This window comes from Nycticebus coucang, chromosome 19 (assembly GCF_027406575.1).
Source record: "Nycticebus coucang isolate mNycCou1 chromosome 19, mNycCou1.pri, whole genome shotgun sequence".
Lineage (NCBI taxonomy): Eukaryota > Metazoa > Chordata > Mammalia > Primates > Lorisidae > Nycticebus > Nycticebus coucang.
Window position 1 is genome coordinate 64,457,538 of NC_069798.1, and position 24,694 is coordinate 64,482,231.

Here is a 24,694-nt window from a genome sequence, read left to right on the forward strand (position 1 = left end):
GAGCAAGTGGGATTTATCCCAGGGTCTCAAGGCTAGTTCAATATACGTAAATCTATAAATGTAATTCAGAACATAAACTAAAAAATAAAGACCATATGATTCTCTCAATTGACATACAAAAAGCTTTTGATAATATCCAGCATACCTTCATGATCAGAACACTTAAGAAAATTGGTATAGAAGGGACATTTCTTAAACTAATACAGGCCATCTACACCAAACCCATAGCCAATGTCGTATTGAATGGAGTTAAATTGAAATCATTTCTATTTAGATCAGGAACGAGGCAAGGTTGCCCATTGTCTCCATTGCTCTTTAACACTGTAATGGAAGTTCAAGCCTCTGCAATTAGGGAAGAAAAGGCGATCGAGGGTATCCACATAGGGTCAGAAGAGATCAAACATTACCTCTTCGCAGATGATATGATCATATATCTGGAAAACACTAGGGATTCTACTACAAAACTTTTAGAAGTGATCAAAGAATACAGCAATGTCTCAGGCTACAAAATCAACACCCATATATCTGTAGCCTTTATATATACCAAAAATAATCAAGCCTAAAAAACAGACAGGGACTCTATTCCTTTCACAGTAGTGCCAAAGAAGATGAAATATTTGGCCATATACCTAACAAAGGACGTGAAAGATCTCTACAAAGAGAACTATGAAACTTTAAGAAAAGAAATAGCTGAAGATGTTAACAAATGGAAAAACATACCATGCTCATGGCTAGGAAGAATCAACATTGTTAAAATGTCTATACTACCCAAAGCAATACATAATTTTAATGCAATTCCTATTAAAGCTTCACTGTCTTATTTTAAAGATCTTGAAAAAATAATACTTCATTTTATATGGAATCAGAAAAAACCTCAAATAACCAAAACATTACTCAGCAATAAAAACACAGCAAGAGGAATCACGCTACCAGACCTGAGACTGTACTATAAATTGATAGTGATCAAAACAGCATGGTATTGGCACAAAAACAGAAGTAGATGTCTGGAACAGAATACAGAACCAAGAGATGAATCCAGCTATTTACCGTTATTTGATCTTTGACAAGCCAATTAAAAACATTCAGTGGGGAAAAGATTCCCTATTTAACAAATGGTGCTGGGTGAACTGGCTGGCAACCTGTAGAAGACTGAAACTGGACCCACACCTTTCAACATTAACTAAGATAGACTCTCACTGGATTAAAGATTTAAACTTAAGACACGAAACTATAAAAATACTTGAAGAAAGTGCAGGGAAAACTTTTGAAGGAATCAGCTTGGGTGAACATTTTATGAGGAGGACACCCCAGGCAATTGAAGCAGTATCAAAAATACACTACTGGGACCTGATCAAACTAAAAACCTCCTGCACAGCCAAGAACACAGTAAGTAAAGCAAGCAGACAGCCCTCAGAATGGGAGAAAATATTTGCAAGTTATACCTCCGATAAAGGTCTAATAACCAGAATCGACAGAGAACTATTAGCAAGAAAAGAACATGTGATCCCATCTCAGGGTGGGAAGGGACTTGAAGAGAAACTTCTCTAAAGAAGACAGACGCACAATCTACAAACATATAAAAAAAAAAGCGCATCATCCTTATCCATCAGAGAAATGCAAATCAAAACTACTTTGAGATATCACCTAACCCCAGTAAGAGTAGCCCACATAACAAAATCCCAAAACCAGAGATGTTGGCGTGGATATGGAGAAAAGGGCACACTTCTACACAGCTGGTGGGAATGCACACTAATATGTTCCTTCTGGAAGGATGTTTGGAGAATACTTAGAGACCTAAAAATAGACCAGCCATTCGATCCTATAATTCCTTTACTAGGTTTATACCCAGAAGACCAAAAATCATAATATAACAAAGACATCTGTACCAGAATGTTTATTGCAGCCCAATTCATAATCTCTAAGTCATGGAAGAAGCCCAAGTGCCCATCGACCCACAAATGGACTAGCAAATTGTGGTACATGTATACCATGGAACATTATGCAGCCTTAAAGAAAGATGGAGACTTTACGTCTTTCATGTTTACATGGATGTAGCTGGAACATATTCTTCTTAGCAAAGTATCTCAGGAATTGAAGAAAAAGTATCCAGTTACTCAGCCCTACTATGAAGCTAAATTATAGCTTTCGCATGAAGGCTATAACGCAACTATAGCACAAGACTATGGGGAAAGGGCCAAGGGAGGGGAAGGGATGGGGGAGGTTAGGGTGGAGGGAGAGTAATGGGTGGGGCCACACCTATGGTGCATCTTAGAATGGGTACAGGCGAAACTTACTAAAGGCAGAATACAAATGTCTACATACAATAACTAAGGAAATGCCATGAAGGCTACGTTGAACAGTTTGATGAGAATATTTCAGATTGTATATGAAACCAGCACATTGTACCACTTGATTGCACTAATATACACAGCTATGATTTAACAATAAAAAAAGAAAGAAAATGAAAAACCCAATTAAAAAATGGAAAAAAAAACTTAAGCCTGAAATTATTAATAGCAAATACAAAAGGAACAGAATATAACATACTCAATATATTTCTGAAGACTATGAACCCTTTTTTAATAAACATATTCATATACTATGTTTGTAATAAAAGATTTTTTGTATACATATAAAAGGATTTTATAAACACACACACACACCCACACAGACAGAGTTATCAGTAGAGCCTCAAACCCTAGTTGCTTATGGATTAGTTGCAAGTATTTAATAAATTGCAGATAAATTTTCTCCTATATTCTCAATGGGACACACATGTAAACACACACAGAGAGCCTTATTTTCTGTAGGCTATATTATTATTAAAATTATAAATATGTTGAATATGCTTTCAAATTATTCATTCCCAGTTTCTAATTAATGTGAAGATAAGAATTGCTAACCACAAAGATCTATTTATATAAATGCAAAGTTTTAATTTCTCAAATATTAGGGTATATATCTCAAATACAGGAAAATAAAAACTAACCCAAGGAATGGAAGCCTGTGGAGTAACAAGACTATAACAAAACTAACAATATATTTCACTAGTTACTTTCAAAAATAAACTCTTAAAGAAAATGTATAGCTATAGCATATTATTTTCATTTTACGTGCCCACAAAAGTACTATTTGATTAATTTTCCTAAGCAAGAAGGTACAAATTGAAAAAAATCATATGCTAGGTAAATTGAGAAAGAAACATGTACTTTATGTCAGAATTACATCAATATTTTAGAAAATAATTTGATAGAAAATAATTCTATCAAATAACATTCTGTAGGTCAAAAAATGAAAGATAAGGGGTCCACAAACTTTTTCTGTAAGGAATCAAATAGCAAATATGTTGTGAGAGTTTGCTGGCCCTACGCGGTCTGTCTCATACTCTTTTTTTTTGTTGTTTTGTTTTGTTTTTTTAACAATTTTCTAAGGATGCAAAAACCATTCTTAAACTTAGGGCTGTAAAACCAAAAACTAAAGCAGGCCACAAGCTGGATCTGGCCTATAAACTGCAGTTTGCCAGCCCTGGATCAACTAACCACAGCAACCTAAAATTCCCTGATCAGCAATACAGTAATCACTTTCCTTTGAAGACATTACCTTGCATGATCACAGCTAACTGTTCTGCAGCTGACTTCCTCAAAGCAAGATCAACATCATCTGAGGTAAAGATTTCATATACCTTTTCAACAGTCTCCAACTACAAACAAAAAAAAAACAAATTATACTTTTCATTTGCTTCCAATTCTCCAATAAAATGTTATAGTTCATGCCATAAGATCACAGTTTAAAAAGTTAATTTATTTAAATAACCAATAAATTTGCAACAATGATGTCCTAGGTCAGACAGGAAATTAGGATCTAAAACAAAGAGCAACCATGTCAAATAAACCCCTCTTCTTAATGTATATGTTTGCTAGGAAGTCATCCATAACCATTAATCCACCTTTAAAACTTCACAAAAAAACATCCATGTTCCCGTACGTCATCTCTACAGGTGGTACCAGGCTAACCTGAGAAGAGCAACCCAGATCTGTGACTCGAGATTTTCCTGTTGCATCCCCCAGAGAAGGATGGCCTTCTCCCTTCTTCTCCTTGGAAGATGGTGGACTAGACGGCACTCTGGGACTTGCTGCCTGGCACCCCAACAGAGCCACCTCATACCAGTCCCTAACTGTCATTTCATGCCAAGACCGAGTCTCAGATAGCAAAACAAGCATCAGGAAAAGGGGATAGGAAAAGGAACAAAGATGACCCTTTTTCTTTCTCCCACCCACTGCTGTCTTTTAGCCCTAATATGGACTCAAAGAAGAGAGTACCAGAATGGCCCCTCCCTTCCTCTGTACCATGCACAGACACAGCACTCAGGGAGTCCCCATTCAGAACTGGCACATGGCTGACGGGAGAATCTCCAATTCTACCAGGGCTGTCACACAGCCCTGGACATCTAGGTAAGAAGAACATTAAATGTGTTTCTCCATCAAAAAAAAAATTATTACATGTTGTTCTAAAGTAATTTGACATGCTTTCGTGAACTAGTCTAAACTGAAATAAAAACTGACAGATTCCAAATCTGAAGTGAAATGAGAAGCTATAAAATATAGGAATGAACCAATGAAGAATGGATAGCTTTCTTTACAGAATCCTCAAGGTATGAGGATATAGTATGATATAGATGCAGACCTGGCTAAAGATAGGGAAATGGATGACGCACCTCTCAAGATGTATAAAGAACCAAACATCTAGAAAAGAGATTAACAAAAAAAATCTCAGAACTACTGTAACATTTAAGAGAAACAGAAACTGCCTTTGCCTCCTATATTATTTTTTTTTCTCTTGCAATGAAGAGGCTGAAACTATTGTCATAAAAACCCTTCCTTTTTTTGCAATTATAGGCAATTTCTGATAGTTTTTATGTTAGTGATATTTGTTTTTAAAAGTCATCACAAAATTTCTTTCCACAAGCTTTGCCTTATATTGTATTTAACATACTATTCAGGCCAGACATGGCGGCTCACACCTACAATCCTCACACTCTGGGAGGCCAATTGGGAGGATCGTTTGAACCCAGAAGTTTGAGGTTGCAGTGGGCTAGGCTGACGTCAATGCTCTGTAGCCCAGGCAACAACGGGAGACTCTGTTTCAAACAAACAAAAAAGGATAATATTTAAAGTCATTTGTGCTTCCAGGGTATATACTAAGTTAAAAAGGACAAATGCTTGGGATACAGTAGGCACTCAAGAAACACTGGTTCAATAAATAAATGTACTCAGAAGTCAGATGAAGACAACACAGTTTCAATCTAGCCCAGATTCTCTCCCTCCCTGGGACATACACAAACTGAAGAATGTCAAATAACATCTGTAATATACGAATATCAAATAATCACACAATAATAAACTCAAAAGTTATAGTCACCTTAATAATCAGTTCTTTTCTGTCATCCAATTTGAGTTCAATAGGTTTTTTCACAAGAAATAAATTAGTAACTCTGGAGAGAACTCTGGCATCTATTAAAGGGCGCTTTGTATCAGCCCCTTCTTCACTTGTAAGATGAAATGCTAAAAGCTTTAATGCCAGTGAACGGACCCTAAAAACACAAAAGTATTTAAGTCAAAATTTTATAATATACAAATGTCTACTGAAAGAGTATATAATTACAAAAAGTTATTATACGTCAACAAAATACAATTAGTCATACTGCCACTACTAGTAATAATTTACTTTTTCTTAAAAAATCTTTTGTGGGGCGGTGCCTGTGGCTCAAGGAGTTGGGCGCCGGTCCCACATGCCATAGGTGGCGGGTTCAAACCCAGCCCCGGCCAAAAATACAAACAAACAAAAAAAAAAAAAACACAAAAAATAAATAAAAATAAACAAAAAATCTTTTGTGTAAAACATTTATTCAATTTTATAATATTTATAAAATAAATATCGTCAACAAAGAATAACCAATACTTACAAACCCAGGGTGGCGGGTTCAAGCCAGGCCCCGGCCAAAACTGCAAAAAATAAAATAAAACCTGAATACTCAGGGAGGCCTCTCTGCTACAGGGTAGGTCAAGTCATTGTTAGTGGGCCAGTCACCCTGAAGCCCCAGTATCATAACATGCATCGCACTTTTGACAACTGAAAAGGTATAATTGATAATAACATCTATCTTTCCAATTACGTGCCAAATTCTGACAGGGCAAGGCCCATGTCTGTGTAGTGTACTGCTTCATTCCCAAAGCCAACCACAGCTCACGGGCCTATGGTAGACACTCAGTCAATACTTGCAGAATTAACAGAAAGAGATATTTGCTGAAATATTACTAATAGATATCATCTCCAGAGTACCAATATCTACTCTAAGATGACATGAGCAGTCAGGCAAACTTTCTCACTGTCCCATTTGCTGAGTCACCTCATGCAGGCTTAGAAAGGCTAAAGACCTACTTAATGGTTTTCCTTTGTCCCTCTCATTCCAACCCACCATTACCTATATTAAAATCTGGTGTTACCAATTTACAGTTACAACCCCTAGGAAAGAAGACTAAAGACAGGCTATGTAAAGCATCATCTTCTCTGGAACACAAATTTAGCAACTGTCAGGCTTCATATGAAGTGCCAAGATCCAGGTATTTCCATGCATGTATTTCTTTCAACTTACAACTTTTAGTAGCGTCATGTGTCACAGGACGTTTCGGTCAAGGACAGACTACATATCCAACAGTGGAGCCCTAAGATTGTAATTCTGTAGACTAAGAGGAATAGGCTATTCCATATAGCCTAGGTGTGAAGTAGGTTATTATCACATACAAGTTCGTGTAAATATACCCTACAATGTTCACACAAGGACAAAATTCCCTAAAGAAGCATTTCTCAGAACAAACCCACCATTAAGCAACACGTGACTGTGTGTTTATGTATGAGGTACTCTACGAAGTTCTGAGGATACAGAGATTAGACAATGAACAGGGTTCCTGCCCACATGAAATTTATGGAAATGTTATGCTACATTCTATAGACAGTTTTAAGAGTCTTTCTTTGATTTTCCTCTTTCCATTCTCTTAACCTTTTAGTTTATTTTCACCTATTTCCTTATTTTTCAGTCTGATCATTTCTTTATCGATAAGCTGCTGCATTACCCTAATACAAGACTTGGGAAAAACAAAATTATCCATTACCAAACACATTTCTGCTTGTTCCTACCAGCCTTTTCAACCAATTCTTCTTCTTCATCACTACTTATCCATCTGGACTCTAAGCTTTTTTTTCTCTTCTCAGTAAGGGAAAATCTAACCACTGCTACCTAAAAGAATAACAGAGAAGATTCATATTGCACTGACAGAGAAGGAAAGAAAAAAAAAAATACCTTCCTCCTTCTCTTCTTTTAATTAAAATGGTGCCTATATTAGGCAGGACACCTTGGGTCATACCTGTAATCCTAACTCTGGGAGGCCAACGCGAGAGGATTCCTTGAGCTCAGGAGTTCAAGAGCAGCCTGAACAAGAGTGAGACTCCATCTCTACTAAAAATGGAAAAATCAACTGGGTGTGGTGGTGGGTGCCTATTGTCTCTGCTACTCGGGAGGCTGAGATAGGAGGATTAAACCCGGGAGTTTGACATTGCTGTCTGCAAGGCTGATGCCATGGTACTCTAGCCTGGGCAACAGTAAAATTCTCAAAAAAAAAAAAAAAAAAAGATACAAGTTAATGGTGGTCAAGGAAAGCATACTTTTTCCATTTCCCAAGTAACAGGACAAGCTAAATGAAGTTAAAACACCTGAACAGCTTTGGTATATAAGGCAATTGTCCCACTGCACCTCCAGGAAACTTAATTTGCAGAACATATGTCTAGGAAAGGATTACTCCAGGAGACTAACAATTCCTAAAAAGAAATGAAAAGGGGACTGCACTGTTATTTATGCAATCTATATATCTCCATGGCTCCCCAACTCGCCTAGAGCATGACTGAACAGGACTTAGTAGCAGAACTACTAAGCAGCAGACTGATCTGGCAAGGGACACTGAGGCTATTAAACAGATAAAATGCTTCAGGCAAGCATCTAAAAGACCTCACTCCGCTCGTATCTGCTTAGTTTCACACCTTAGTTTCCTTTCTCTGCCTAATAATGGACAATCACCTTCATTTAAATTCTTTAGTTCTATTTTGTTCCAGATTGATATAATTACTATACTTTCTTAGAATGTTTCCATTAATCTTTGACAGTCAAAAGATTATATGGTACTCACGATGGCTTTTTCACTAGCAAAAGTCGCAGGATAGACTTTAATCGAGTCGTATAGGGGAGAATCTCCTCTCCTGCCTCAGAACTCCCTTTGCTTAAAAGGAGAATGCAGTTACCCAAAGGATCATCTGTGTCGGCATAGCCCTGGATAGATTTTTTTAAAAGAGAAATTACTGTTCAATTTGTTTGTTAACTTTTCAACTTGAATATAGGAACAGTATTAGCCTGTGTCAAGCAACTCGTAAATTTCTTTCAATTCAGTTAAATAAAATAATCATTTTTCAAAATAACCTAGATAACATAAGAAATTTACATACAATTATCTTTAAATGAAAATATATACTGAAGCACTTCAGGAAACTATGCCAACCCTCCTGGCACATGCTGATCTTTCAATTTTCTAAGATCCTGGTAGTGGTACTTCCCCTAGATGGGCACATCACAGATTCTCAGCCATCCCCATAGAAGAAAGACGTAGTGCTGCAAACAAGGCCCAAGGCCTGGGTCTCTCTTCCAAAGGAGGAGTATGCCCATGATGGCATCTCCTATCTACCTTTCATCCAAAAAAGCCAAGGACCTGAATGTTTCTCACTCCTTTAAAGATCCGACGTCTGCTAAAAAAGCTTTCTGTGCAAGACCGTATTAGTCAAAATGTCACACTAATCATATATACACATATATGCATATATAGAATCCATGAGGCAAGTCCGTTACGTAAGGTCTGCTTTAAGACTACAGTTAGATTTGTCTAAAAGCTTTTATATAAGGTTGAGTTCTATTTTTCATAATGCTAAGTGCCTACACCTCACTTTTTAACCTCCCACCCAGATACATCAAGCAGATACAGACAAATTAGCTATCCCTGTTTAACCTTCTGCCAAAAACCAGACAGCCACCCACTTCCTATTCACTTATCCACAGCGCCTCATGGCTTCTCTTCATTTCTCTCACAACATGACAGTTTTGCTGTTTGCAGGCTTTTAAATCAATCACACTCAGCCAAAGATAAATGGTACTGTAAAAAGTGAACTTCACAGAATACCTGGAGTACTGGAATGACAGGACAGAGAGACTCAATAAACTTGTTCCAGGTCAGTGCTGTCATCATCAATCGTCCCTGAAGCAGATACAACAGAATGGCCTTGGCAGCAACATTCACCTGCTCAACAAAACAGATCCAATAATCCAGTGAACTGGGAGACCCCACTAGGTCTTCTGACATACCTATAACAGTTTACAAAATCTGGAAAGGAGCTGTAATTAACAGCTGTCTTCAAATGTTCATATTTTCATAGCATCATTTCACATTCTATTCACAACAAGTTTTTCCCCATCAATTATTTCTACTTTTTTACCTCAAATATGTATATTTTCTCTTGAATAAAAATTTTCCTTACTGAAATAACCTGCTTACTATAATTACATGTAGTGTACAGTCCTCCACATCTTAGATGAAAAATACAAAACATTTGACCTGAACTCTTCCAGACGAGGAATGTCCTGTGTTTTGATTTCCACATTTTCTTTAACATTCTTTTTACTTGAATAACACCTTAACTAAACCAACACATCAAAGAGAGTTTCCATTTTAGTTTCTCATCATACAGACTATCTAATTATATTAGAATATTACCTTGATTTAGCTGAGTATCTAAATTATAGCAATTTTTGCACTCATTTTTAACATAATCACATACCTCACATTTGGGTTCTTGGAAGCCAAAAGCAGAAATTTCATACAGAACTTTTGGGTGAAGTAGGAAATGAATTCCATTACAAAGTGAAGATACAGGCTTAGCAACATGATGTACACCTAAACATTCCTGTAAAATAATAAAAAAGTATTTAAAAGTAGTGATACAGATGTTTCCAAAAGAAAAATTTTCCTATTTTTATAATCCAACTTTAATTTTAGTTTTCACTTCACTGAAACTTTTAACAATAGAGAATGTAAAAGACTCTCTTGCCTATTACTGAGTCTGTAGGAGATATATATTACTTTCTGCCAACAAGCATAGTCTTGATAAATTAAATAACCTAACAGATGAGACAGCCATGATCTCTTAAAGTTGTTTATAAGGACAGACACAAAAATATAAACAAAATAATAAATTTATCCTAAGGTACTCACATTTTACTTATTGAAGTCTGAGAAAGAAAAACAAAATTCAAATCAAAAGACTGAAAGTTATGGGAGACAACATATGTTATATCTAGGATTTTTATCATCAATACAACTATGCACCTGAAATGTAAGTAATAACTCTGAACTACCCCTTGAGTAACTGTCACAAATTCTTCTCCATCTGCGACAGAGCATAATGAACTGTTAGCAGTTCTTTAGTGTGAGAGGGTAAAAAGGCTACTTGAAATATCATAGAATTTAAATACAATATAGAAGGTAAAAATACAATCAATAATGAGTTGATCAATACAATAATTTTTTTTTGAAGTTTTTGTTTGTTTGTTTGGCTGGGGCTAGGTTTGAACCCGCCACCTCCGGCATATGGGGCCCACGCCCTACCCCTTTGAGCCACAGGCACCTCCCAATACAATAAATTTCTTTTCAGCCTAAAAATTAGTACTTCTAACCATTACCAACAATTCAAAAGGTCAGAGAGTTACATACACTCACACACCCGACATATGAATATACATAGTACTTTTTTTTTGTTTTAACTAACTTCATGCTACAGATGACAACTTCATGTTCCAAGTTTTTAAAAGAACTAATGCCTCATCTCTAAAGTTTAAAAACAGCTGTCACTTCCTTATGAGCTTCAGTTTACTCATGCATAAAATAATACCTAATCCTTAATGAAACAACTTTCTTTTCCCCTCACCATATCCACCTGACTACATTGGCCATCTTAAAAATACAAAAGTGCTGGCTATCCTATCAAAGGCTGATCCCTACTCACTAAACTGCACCCCACTCCCTCCTGACACCAAGATTTATTTCCTACAACTGTAGCAACTGCAGCACCTTTACTTTTTTCTTCACAGGGTTACTGGAATCATCACACAGCACACCCTGTGATGGACCTAATTCCCCCTCCCGATAACAGCCCATTTTCCAGTTGTCCCCCACAGCACACATCCTCTCAAGCAGTCACTGTCCTCAGTCTCTGCCCCTCACCTGCCAGGGTCCCCTCACCCACACAAGTAGGACTTCCCTTCTTACTGCTCTACAGAAGCTTCTTGTCAAGGATGCCAGTGACCGTGGTGATGCCAAACCCAGTAAGTTCATCTCTGTTCTCATCTGACTCTTCCTTCCCACCTGGCTGACATTCCTGTCTCCACTACTGGCTCCCTCTGTGCCCCACTTCTAACTGCTTAGCTCCTAAAAGGCCGTCTCTTCCCTTGTCTTTCAGTAAATGACCTCACCAAGGCTCGTGGCTTTAAATGCCATCTCTATGCTAATGACTGAAAATTTTACACCTAAACTGGGTGTCACAGTCCAAAGGTAATATGGGGCAATACTTAAGAATACAGGCTTTGGAGTCAGATTACCTGGGTTCAAAGCTCAGTTTTGTTGCCATTTTTGCTTGAATGACTTTGGACAAATAAGTACTTTTTTGAGAGACAGGGTCTTGCTCTGTTGCCCAAGCTGAGTGGCACAATTATAGCTCACTGCATATCACATATTTCAGAATCATGAAATATAAATATATATATAATATATATTATATATGTGTGTATACATGTGCACACACACACATACATACACAAACACACATATACACATACATATACTGTACTCTTGAACTCCTAAGCTCAAGCAATTCTCTGTCTCCCAAGCAACCAACTCTGGTTTTTTTTGTTTTTTTTTTTTTTTGTAGAGACAGAGTCTCACTCTACTGCCCTCGGTAGAGTGCCATGGCATCACACGGCTCACAGCAACCTCCAGCTCTTGGGCTTATGCGATTCTCTTGCCTCAGCCTCCGAAGCAGCTGGGACTACAGGCGCCCGCCACAACGCCCGGCTAGTTTTTGTTGTTGTTGTTGTTGTTCCAGTTTGGCCGGGGCTGGGTTTGAACCCACCACCCTCGGCATATGGGGCCGGCGCCCTACTCACTGAGCCACAGGCGCCGCCCTCTGGTTTTTTTTTTGAGACAGAACCTCAAGCTGTCACCCTGGGTAGAGTGCCATGGCATCATATCTCACAGTAACCTCCAACTCCTGGGCTCAAGCGAGTCTCCTACCTCTGCCTCCCAAGTAGCTGGGACTACAGGCGCCTGCCACAACGCCCGGCTATTTTTTGGTTGCAGTCGTCATTGTTGTTTGGCAGGCCCGGGCTGGATTCCAACCCGCCAGCTCAGGTGTATGTGGTTGGCCACTGAGCCGCTTGAGCCACAGGCACAGAGCCAACCAACTCTGTTTTTACAAAAAGGTAGTACTTAGCTCAGGTATTATGAGTATTAAATGAAATGACATATTTATAAAGTACTTGGTGCAGGGGAATATGGAAGTACTTAAGAGTCACATCTTGATGTGTCTGCATTGCTAGTGATGATGATTTTATAAGCTTAAAACCAATATTCAAGTATTAGTTATAAGTAGGCTAGGAATTGAATTAAGGAAATGATTGCAGAGGATCAGCAAAGAAAAACAGAAACGGGAGAAGTGGATGCGAAAAATCCTGAGCCTAGCGCAACATGCAGCTAGAGGCCTAGTACCTTTAAAATTTAAGAAGCGCCTTGCTGAAATTTTACCCCCCCCCCAGCTTGACTCTGTACCTCAGAGGTCTCTAAACAGGCCAGAATTGCCTGGACAGGCAGGGCTCCTCACTCTGAGAGAGGGCATGCGTTTGTAAAGTCAGATATGTTTAAACCTTGTTAGAGAAGGCAAGATTTGCTCCAGACCAGATAAGGAGATAAAATATCTCTTTGCTTCTGCCAGCTTGCTATGACCAGAAGCGTCTGTCTGAGCAACAAGCTTTTTGAGTATGAATTGTCACTGCTGTGATTTGTGTCCTGGCTTCACTGGGGTCTTCTCTGACGTCCTGTTCTTGGACTGTTTTACATGGTCCCATACTCTATTTATGTTAAAGAACATAAATACCTTAGAGCAATAAAAGTAAAAAGTAAATCCATCCAATTAATGTAGGTAAAGAAACTGTTAGAAAAATGCAAGCATAGCAAGAACCATATCAGAATTGTTTGCCTTTCCCTCATGAGATTTATCATTAAAACAATGGTGTATGAAATAAAAACGGAGCTAGCCTGGGGCAAGATGCTGCAAGTGTATTGGGCCTCACAAAGAATGACATGCAGTCTCCTGACCCAGGCTGACTCTTAAAACTTTCTCTTTGTCTCTTGAAATTTTCAATTTCTTCATCTGTTCATTCAATCAACCCATAGCGTTGTTGGGGCAGGTACCCGAAACTTGGTACACAGAGGAAAAGCTCCATTAATACTAGCTGCTATCACCATTATCAGCATAATTATTATCATTATCATTATTATATGAAAGTCTACTTAACATCTGCCAAACTGTCAAACCGAAATTCCCCTTAATCACTCTCTGTCACCTACTCTTGTTATTAGCAAAACTAATTAGTTTTACATCCACGATATATCCTGAATTCATTCCCTTCTCTTCATCTCCACTATACCATCATATCTCATCAAGGCTAACACAATGAAATTGGTCTTCTTCCCACTCCTGACCCCCTACAATCCACTCAACAACAGAAGAGTGGTCTTTTTAGAAAGATAATCAGATAAAGCCATCTTCCTATTTAAAATCATCCATAGCTTCTTGCTATACTTAGAATAAAATTCAAAGCTTTGTAATATTTGGCAAGATATGAACAGGCCCACTGCCCACCTCTCAGACCAAATCTGGTACCATTTTTCCCTCATTATGCCCCAACTATACTGACTTTTCATTCCTGAAAGATGCAAAGTGAATTCTTACCTAAAAAGCAGAGACCTTTCACCTGCTATCTCTACCACTAACCTACCTAAATTTGAGCCCACATTACCTAGTCACTCTCGATTCCTTCATCCTCTTTTATTTCCTTTCCAATGCTATATACACATACACACACCTGCATATATACATATGCTTTTTATAATTTATACAGTATATTTTTAATTATGTAATATACAAGCACACTATTACCTCTCCTCCATTAGAAGGTAAGTGAGAGGACCACAAGAATCTTTTCTGTACTTTATACCACTCTATCACTAAGCCCACATACGTTACTGTAAATGTCCAATAAATATTGTAGAATTTCATATCTAAGAAACACTGAAGTAGTTACCATACAATGATCCCAAAATGAAAATTATTTTACCTCTTTCCCATGCCTTCCTCAAAGTAAGCCTTACAATAAAAAGTTGAGTTGCCTATTCTGAACAGCAATACGTACTATCTGTATATTAGTAGCAAGCTCCTACACTCAGGTTACACAAAGCTACAGCAAGGCCTTGAAGAATTACCAAAAGACACCATAATAATACCATATGAAAGACATAACCAATAAAAGTGAGACCCCTATAAAACTCCTTATATCTAAACTAAGATACAATCCTTATGATAAAGGCTAAATAGGAGAAATCTCATCATTTGGAGCTTTTGACTTCATGATTATTATAACTCCCCCAAAATTTGTGTATCAACTCTTAAAAACCTTATTGTACATATAGATAAATATCTTTTGTGAAAATCACTATTTAAAAAACAGTATCAGTTAACATAAATTCCCAAATAGCTAACAAGAAAATAAAACATTAAATGAAAGCTCACATTCTTTTATTTCTTCCCCTTATACGAGTAGGATAAAAAGTGGAGTTTAATAAAAAAAAAATCCTTCGACTTACATTCAAATTATTCCAACAAACAAAATGTATAGTACTTAGTTATAAAAATTATAGTAGAATTTAGAATTTTCAAAATCACTAATGAATTCAGTGCCTTGTTTAAAAATAAAAAATCCGGGTGGCACCTGTAGCTCAAGCGGCTAAGGCGCCAGCCACCCACACCAGAGCTGGTGGGTTGGAATCTGGCTCGGGCCTGCCAAACAGTGACAACTACAACCAAAAACTAGCCAGGCATTGTGGTGGGTGCTTGTAGTCCAAATTACTTAGGAGGCTGAGCTGGCAAAATTTTCTATTTCCAAGAATTATTTAAAATCTACCCCAAGGATCTAACTATCAAATCATATTCCACCATTTTTAATTTCTGAGTATACGCACAGTATAAGAATGGCTAGGCCATGCTGGTGTAAGAAGGGTTAAAAGAAAGGAAAGAAGCTTCGTCTACAACTGCAGCATTTTTATTTTGCTTAATAAAAATGCATCAGAAGCAAAACTGGCAAAATATAAATATTTGTTATACACAGGAATATATGTGCGCCATTATAAAAGTTTGAGATACACAAAAAAAATCAAGAAATGGAAAATCAAATCAGCAGAAACAAATGAAGACCTCCAGCAACACTGATAAGCCAAAAGCAAAATGAAATTTACTCAGTGAATCAGAAAGGACACCTGTGACCGTGTTTCTTGGAAGTGAAATAAATGGACCACAATAGAATTTGTCTCAAAACTTTTGTAGTGACCCACATGTACACTTTTAAATATTGTCCTATGCACTCTGGGAGGTCAAGGTGGGTGGACTGGCTGAGCTCCTAAGTTCAAGACTAGCCTGAGCCAGAGTGAGACCCCATCTCTAAAAAATAGCCGGGTATTGTGGCAGGCGCCTATAGTTTCAGCTACTTGGGAGGCTGAGGCAAGGAGATCACTTGAGCCCAAGAGTTTGAAGTAGCTGTGAGCTATGACACCAAGGTACTCTACCAAGGGTGACAAAATGAGACTCAGTCTCAAAAAAAGTAAAAAAATAATAAATAAATATTGTCCTATGGATAGTGTTCTTTTCAATATTGAAATATATTTAATATTGTATGCTAAAAAATTTATAATTCAAAAAGACAGGAAAAAAATGTTTTAAAAAATAAGAAAAAGAAAAATACCACTGATAAAATGGACCTGAAACCATAAAATCTAGGCCATAATAAACTAAAACTTTTCCTGAAATACTTTTTGAATTCATGGAAGTCAAATTTTCCTTATAATTTTGCCAACATTAAATAACACAAGATGAACGTAATTCTTCATAAAACTTCTATCAAAGCAATTTAATTGCAGAACTCATTAAAATAAGGGAATTTAACAATAGAAATTTTCTGGAATTGACTAATAATTGCCTATTTTTATGAGAGATAATTGACTAATAATTGCCTATTTTTATGAGATAATTCTTACATCTCATTCATAAGGTCAAGCAACTTAATTTGGGAGCTATGATAAGAGAATCTGCCATTAGTTTTCAAAAACAAAACAAAACTAAACCCCACCTTAAGAATTTCCAGACAGCAGGAATAAGTTTCGACTTTCACCTGTAGCGATGGGTGAGACAGCATATGCAGAAACACCTTCTGACTTTCTCCTTGTAGTAATGGACTGGCTTGTGCAGATTTCCAACTGGTAAAAATGTGAAACATCGAAGAAATCTGTGGCAAGTTTATTGGAAAGGATTTCTTCCTATCCCAATTCTTCCAGCTGGGGTCTTGTTTAATCAACCAATATTAGCAAGTACTTACCTCAGCACTTATTTAATTCAGGGCAGGGAATGTTCTCTCTTAAAATACAAGAAAACCTAAAATGTCTTTTAAACTCATACTTAAATGATGTTTATCACATCAATAAATTTTGGAATTTATTCTTTCCAAAAACAATGATGATAAGTCTAAATAGGAATCTGTTCTGATGTCCTCATAATAAATTTGCAAATACATAGAGCTTTCTACAAATCTATGTATAAAAAGATATAAAGTAAAAAACTTACAAAATATTCGATTTATTAGTTAAAACTTTAAAAATAAATAAATGAGCTTGAACAGTACGAATGAATACCAAAAGCAAATGTTTGAAAAAATTCAGGGATTATTCATTCTGATTATAGGCATGACATTTGTAAAATTTAATTTTGAATAAAACAGTTAATTTCCCTAATGCAACTGTACATGTACAGTTTAAAGGTCAAACACATATAAAGGCAATTTAAACTAAAAAAAATAACAAAGATATAAGATCAGTTTCATTTTCATTATTCCTAAGTTTCAACACACACACACAGAGCACTATGATAATATAATCACATTCAGAAAGAAAATATTACATCTTTGAACAAATGCAGATGATTTCCTTTATTAGGGGAAAGTGCTGATGATAGGAAAAGCTACGCAAGGCTTGGTCTGCCAACTCCATTAATTCTAAGAGATTCTTCTCGCCCTAAAAAAGAAGCAGAATGGGCCAATAAATGTCAAGTTCATGTAAAATAAAATTCTCATCAGCTAACTAAGCAGCTTTAAGGAATTAGATCATTCAGAGACCCTGAGATTGTTCAAATTTGTTTAAGTCTACTTGTTCAACATGAACCTAAAAATGTCAGCCTAGGAAGAAAAATGTGAGAAAAATACCTAGCTAAATACCACACAAGACTTTATAATATTTAACTCTGAGTAAGCTTAAAGTTACAATCAAGTTGCCTGGTTCTTTAGACTACCACTTTTAGTGCTAGCTTCCCAAATAAGGCCAGGCTACTATATTTTATTACCCACCATTCTCTTACAACACCCTAACTTGTTCTAAGTAGAGGACATGTCATACACGTGTGAATAACTGGCCATGTAGAATGCCACAGAAATAATTCAACTTAAGACACAATTCAAAATTCTACCATAGAAAAAAAGAAGCCAATGACATGAATCAGTAGCAAAGAGAAAATGAAAAGAAGAAAGGAAAATTATAAATACGAGGTTCAGACGGATCCACTGTAGGAGCCAAATGAAATTTTGGCACTAACTCTTCAAGATCTTCAGGATCCATTTTGATATTTTCAGATAGTAAACAACTATGGTAGTCAATATTTATCTCTAGGATTCATTAATCTTTTCACATATAGCATAGTAAATAACATCCTAATAGTATTTTTAGAAGGGATAACATTGATACACAATTACCACGATAACATTGTGCCTAAAGATATCCTCACTGTACAAACAATGCAGTTCATGATTATATTTAATTTAAAAAATCCAATTCTTCATGTAGGTGTAATACATAATAAGTGATTATAAAATATAAAAGCAAAAATGTGTCTACAAGAAAGCACTAAAATAGACCTTATCATTCTGGCTACATCAATTGTCACTCAGCTCATGTACAGTAAGTTACTTCAAAGAGGTTATTGCTATTAAATATTAAAGCATTTATAATAACTGCTTTTTTAAAAACCACTGATATTAGGAATACATATCATTCATTAATCTATTGTCTTTGTTTTATTCTTATACAAATCATATCCTTAATCTATTTGACTCACCCAGTAATAATGTATTCCATGTCTAACAATTTAATTGTGATGTGTACATCAACTTTAAAATTATAAGTTAAATTGTCTGAATATTTCATCAAAGGGATTTAAAAGAGGCTTTATTTGGAGTTTTGGGGGGGGGTAATGTGATGAACAGACTTTAAGCTACCTCGTGATTCACCTCTTGGTGGCCATTTCCTTGTCAATTGTCTTCCCTTGAGCAAGGATGGAACCCATGACTTCCTTCTGACCAACAGAATATAGCTCTAGCTCTCTTGAAACTGTATTACACTACATAGAAAAACTGATGGAATGTCACTTCTGTGACTCACTGTAGGGGCTCAAGCATTAAAAGAGATACTAGCAAAACTTTTACCTCCTTCCCAGCGTCAGACATGAAGTTGCAGGTACTTTCAATTGAATAAACAGCCTCAGCAGTTCGTTTATAAATACTATAGTTTTCAGAATTCAGCTGTTCCAAATAGGCCACAACAGCTTCATGAATATTTGGATATTCCAGAGAAATAGGCATGTCCAAAGAAATAAAAAATAATGCTGCTGACACAGGCTCCGGCAGAAACTCACTAGCCTTCAAAAAAAAAAAGAAAGTTTTGTTTTTAAAAAAAGATGACTATAACCTTAATCCAGTCCACCTTACCTTTTATCCATTCTTTATCATAAAAATCCATGCTTTTTCCAAAGAAAATCCTATTTCCCAATACGCCATTTTCCTCTATGTTTTTGTTAATGCAGTTTTTCTCTCCCCCCAATGTCTCAAGTCTAAATACCCGTATCAGCTCTGTCTAAAAGCCTGGAATACCAGATATTTCCCTCCTCCCCAAAATAACACACAGAATTGCTCTCTCCCTGAGCACCTTGTTCACACCTCAACTACTAATTAAGGCACAAGGTTGTTTTTCTGTAGGTATTTTGTGCAAATCTCACAAATATCCACAACAATCTGATAAACTCCTGGGAACAAGAACACATACCCATCCTACAGCTGAACACATAACTCAGGGATCACTAACCAGTGAATAACACTAAATCAAGTATAGCCATAGACTGACACGGACTGAAATTGATTTTTTGTTTGGTTTCATATTTTAGAAGGCAAAGGGGAAATTCAACATCACATTTAAAGTAGTTCTAGAATAGTTGAAGAGGGGCGGCACCTGTGGCTCAAGGAGTAGGGCGCCGGTCCCATATGCAGGAGGTGGCGGGTTCAAACCTAGTCCCGGCCAAAAAACCACAGAAAAAAAAGAATAGTTGAAGAAGACGGCCTCTGAGTATGAAATCAGCATGCCCAGACGAAATATCACACATCTGATAGCCTTAAATCAGTGAGTATAATACTGAAAGAACCAAGGATATTTTAGTATTTCTAGCTTTGTGACAAGATTCTAAGTATCAATTAAGGAATAGAAAGGATTAAAACTTCCATGTTCAAAGAAAATCTTTTAACAGAGCTCATCAGTATGGCTGAAATGCTGCAGCCTTTACTAAAGTGGGTTTGGTCATGATTTATTTCACAGTTAACCTGTTTTAAGAATAGTCATCAAGTGCCTGAAAGTCTAAGATTAAGAGCTGAACAACAACACCTTTAAATGAATAAAGTTGCCAAATGAAGATCAGAAACTACAGGAATCAGATGTTTTGATTATAATGTATGAAAACACCCCAAACTAGTAAAAAGTAACTAGAAAGAATTAGGAAAAAATTAGAATAAGAATTAGAAAGTCAAGAGAAATGTCATTATTCTGTGAAGGACTCAGTAAGGATCAAAGACCTAAACTTAACAACTAAACTATCAAACTTTAAGAAGATGACACAGGTCTGCATCCTATTTTCTTTTTCTTTTTTAGAAACAGAGTCTTACTTTGTCACCCTTGGTAAAGTGCTGTGGCATCACAACTCACAGCAACCTCCAGCTCTTGGGCTTAGGCAATTCTCTTGCCTCAGCCTCCCAAGTAGCTGGGATTACAGGCGCCCACCACAATGCCTGGCTATTTTTTGCTGCAGTTTGGCAGGGGCTGGGTTTGAACCCACCACCCTCAGTATACGGGGCCAGCGCCCTACTCACTGAGCCACAGGAGCTGCCACAGGTCTGCATCCTTGCAGCCTCAGACTGAGCAATAGTTTCCTACATATGACATCAAAAGCACAGCATCCAAAAATAAGTAAATCAATAAACTGGACTTCACTGAAATGTTAAACTTCTATGTGTCAAAGGACACCATCAAGAAATGAAATGTCATGGCCAGGCATCGTGGCTCACTCCTGTAATCCTAGCAATCTAGGAGCTGAGATGAGAGGAATTTGGAGACCAGCCTAAGCAAAAGCAAGACACTGCCTCCATCAAGAAATAGAAAAATTAAGTGGCTGTGGTGCTCATACTTATAGTCCTGACTACTTGGGAGACTGAGGCAGGAGGATCACTTGAGCCCATGAGTTTGAGTTTGCAGTGAACTAGGATAACACCACTGCACTCTACCAAGGATGATAGAGGGAGAAGCGAGACTCTGTCTCAAAAAAATGCAGAAACAAAGAGTTAGGAAGACAAAGAATTAGGAAAAGAGATTATGTCAGTTGGACATGGTGGGAAGATAGTAAATCCTAATGATTCTAACTCCAAATGCTCTGTGTTCTAGTTTGAAAGAGTTATCTTTGACTCTTGTCAGAAAACTAAGAATAGCTACTGTGAGAATTAAACAAGCATTAAGCAGAGCATATGGCATATAGCATTCAATAAATACTAATTTCCTTTCCTCTTTTCACCTCGCCATTGAGAAATTCTGACATTTTCACTCTACACATCCATATTTGAGACTCTTATCTCAGCAATTCAAAGCACCATGCTAAGGTCATAAACTTAATCCTTGCATGGCCCAATGGACTCATTACAACTTTAAGACAGCGGTCCTGCATATAGAAACATGTCATTTGGAACTAAAAGTGAAGATATTCAGTATAAGTCTATCACTACTTTTAGATAAAAAAAGAGTCAACAACATCACCTCATGTGCATGTAAGTTAGGGGGAAGGGGAATAGTACTGTTTTCTCTAAACCCTGCTGTTCAGCAGCCACATCATTACCTAAGAGCTTGTCAGAAATGCAGAATCTCAGGTCCCACCGTAGACCTAATGAACCAGAATCTTCAAGAATATTCCCAGCTAATCTCTGATCAATTGGCTTCACCAGATCATCAGACTTTTTATTTTTTCATTGAAAAACCAAAGGCCTTGTGGTCTACATTCTTCCTTAGCCTCGGCCTGCTTGGCTAGCTGAGAAAGGGTAGCAGGAACACCCAGGATGCCCTGTTACTCTGCTTCCAGCACAGGGCGAGTACGTTAGCTCCTATTTCCCAGATGTTTCCCCAAATAAAATTACCTTTATCTGTTTTACCAATTTGTTTTACCACCCAGAATATTTTTCACAAGATTACCAACACATTATTTTAATGTGTATGTAAGTATTCTCAAAAACCATTTGAAATCAACAAATATCAGTTTCAAAACACGCTTTTGAGGACATTTTGTCTATTACGTGTGTCCAACCCGCAGCCTGTGGGCAGCATACAGATTAGGTGATGCCCATTTTGCTTATCTGTGGTGTTGGACATTATGAAAATTATGCACGGACTTTTTGTTTGTTTGTTTTGCTCGTCAGCTTTCATTAGTGTTTGTGTATTGAGGTTGTGACCCAAGACAACTCTTCTTCTTCCAAGGTGCAGCAGAAAAAAAAAAGGTTGGCCACATCTGGTGCAACATGGAAACTGCGTGTAAGTTTCAGAGTCCACATTCCACTTCTAATGCTGGTGGGCTAGCAACAGATAGAGGGCAGCATAACCTCATTATTTACATAAGCCAACGCAAAAACTTAGCAGCAGAGAAACAGCATTTTTGTTTAGATCTCATTTTAAAGTACTTAATTTAAAAAATATATATAACCATCTATAAGCAAATACCTTAACTACAGTCTCTTACAATGACCAAAACTGTTTAAATCAAGTTCCAAGTTATATATTTAAAAGAACCAAAAAAATTGACTTTTTTAAAAAACAAAAATAACTACCTTCAAAAAAAAAGCATAGAGAATTAACTTTACATTATTTCAGCAAAAAAATAAGTAAAATAAAATCTTCTTTTCCAGTTTAATTATTACCCAAATAAACGCACAGATGAAAAAAATAATCAAAAAAGGAATAAACCATATGATACAACTGATAGGTTAAGTTTTCCACCAATATTTCAATCTATATATAGATAATTTGTAATACTTACTGATGAGCTGTTGTAGAACCTCTAGTTTTTAAGTTACATACTATTATTAAGACAGACACCCATATTTTAAATGCAACTCCTGTCTTGGACTGGAATTCTTTCATTTTTAACACGTATGTTTTGGAAAATTATCACTCTTCAAAATAGAAAGTTCCTTCAGAAACATATTAATGAATATATTTAAAATTAACACAGTGATGTTATTTTCCCTAAAGCAAAACATTACATATGTAATATATAGTGTGTCCATAAAGTTCACGTGCAATTTAAATAGTTACTATTGCAACTATTTAACTTTATGGACACCCTGCCTGCTTTATATATACATAAATATATGTATCTATGTTATGTGTATATATGTATATGTATATACGTACACATGCGTATATATGTACATATGTGTATATATATATACACACACACACACACACATTTTTTTTCCTCTTTGAGACACAGTGTTACTCAGAGGTCTTGGCTAGAGCAAAGGGACTTCACCATAGCTCCCAGCAACCTCAAACTCCTGGGCTCAAGAAATCCTCCTGTCCCAGCCTCTAAGTAGCTGGGACTACAGGTGTATGCCATCACGCCTGGCTAATTTTTTTATCTTTTTGTAGAGTCAGGGTCTCACTCTTGCTCAGGCTGCTCCTGAGCTCCTGACCTCAAACGATCCTCCCACCTCAGCCTCCCAGAGTGCTAGAATTACAGGTGTGAATGACCATGCCCAGCCCAAAATACTGTACTTAAAATGTAATGCTTTACTCTTGCTTTCCCAGATGGCATGATAATATATAACACATTTGGACTATATGCTCTGCAGAATTCTAGGAAATAAAATTGCAAATGACTAATAACTAAGGCAACAAAAAGGCATAGGTAACAATTCTCCAGCTGTCACAACTTCTCCTACATCCGTGTTAGTATGTCACATCTTCCTTTTCCCAGTAAGTACATCACAAAACACTTGTGTATGAACCATTTGAGATATTTTTACTACTAACATTCACTCAAAGACAAAGCCTCACATTTAAAAACAGTCAGAAAAAAATTTTTAAAGAAATATTAATATTTATCCCAATTAAAATTACCTTTAATTGGGTGATTCATACAAAGAAGTAGTATTTTGCAATAAAAATTAAAAAATCACTGCTACATTCAACAACAGTGATGAAGTTCAAAAAAAAAGTTAAAACAGTACATATTATATATAATTTCATATCCACAGAGACAGAAGTAAGAGTTGGGCTTGGGGAAGGAGGGAGAGGTAATCGATGGGAAGTGGCCTATAGAATGTTACTAATGTTCTACGTCCTGTTATGGGAGAGCAGTGATTTCTTGTTAAAGGCAGATATATTCACTTAGCAAAAATGTATTGAATTATGTAATTTTCCAAATGTATGTGACACCACAATGAAAAGAAGTTTTTAAAAAAGACTTTCCAGAAATTAACAAGATTTTTTTCCAATAGTATGCTATGAAATGAATTTTTCTTCTTTGTACATTAAAATGTTTTTTAAATGAACAATTTATTTTCTGAATAATAGAGTTTAAAATCTAAAAGACCAAATGTTTAAGAAAAGAAAAAGCTAGGCTAAGAGAGAAAATTAGGAAAAAGAAAAGTTCTAGAATTAGAAGAAGCAATAAAGTTTACTGCTATTAAAAACACAAAAGAAAGTTTATAACTAGTAAGAACAGAAAAGCAGCTTTGTAAGATAACTAAAATTACATGTTAATCCCAAAAAGAACTTTCAAAAGACAACTAAAACATGAATTCATGTAATAAGTAACTCAA

The 24,694-nt window shown here is 36.5% G+C and overlaps 1 protein-coding gene across 1 annotated transcript in view; it reads right to left on the minus strand.

The window, feature by feature from the left end:
• The window catches only part of RTTN (rotatin), a 181,849-nt gene that overhangs the window by 129,014 nt on the left and 28,141 nt on the right, over positions 1–24,694 (minus strand). Inside the window, exons 12-19 of the mRNA XM_053571779.1 lie at positions 18,998–19,210; positions 17,425–17,537; positions 16,601–16,727; positions 9,931–10,056; positions 9,276–9,392; positions 8,238–8,377; positions 5,419–5,590; positions 3,601–3,700 (exon numbers count right to left, since the gene is read on the minus strand). Coding sequence (XP_053427754.1) covers positions 3,601–3,700; positions 5,419–5,590; positions 8,238–8,377; positions 9,276–9,392; positions 9,931–10,056; positions 16,601–16,727; positions 17,425–17,537; positions 18,998–19,210 — 1,108 coding nt within the window. The remainder of the gene's footprint in view (positions 1–3,600; positions 3,701–5,418; positions 5,591–8,237; positions 8,378–9,275; positions 9,393–9,930; positions 10,057–16,600; positions 16,728–17,424; positions 17,538–18,997; positions 19,211–24,694) is intronic.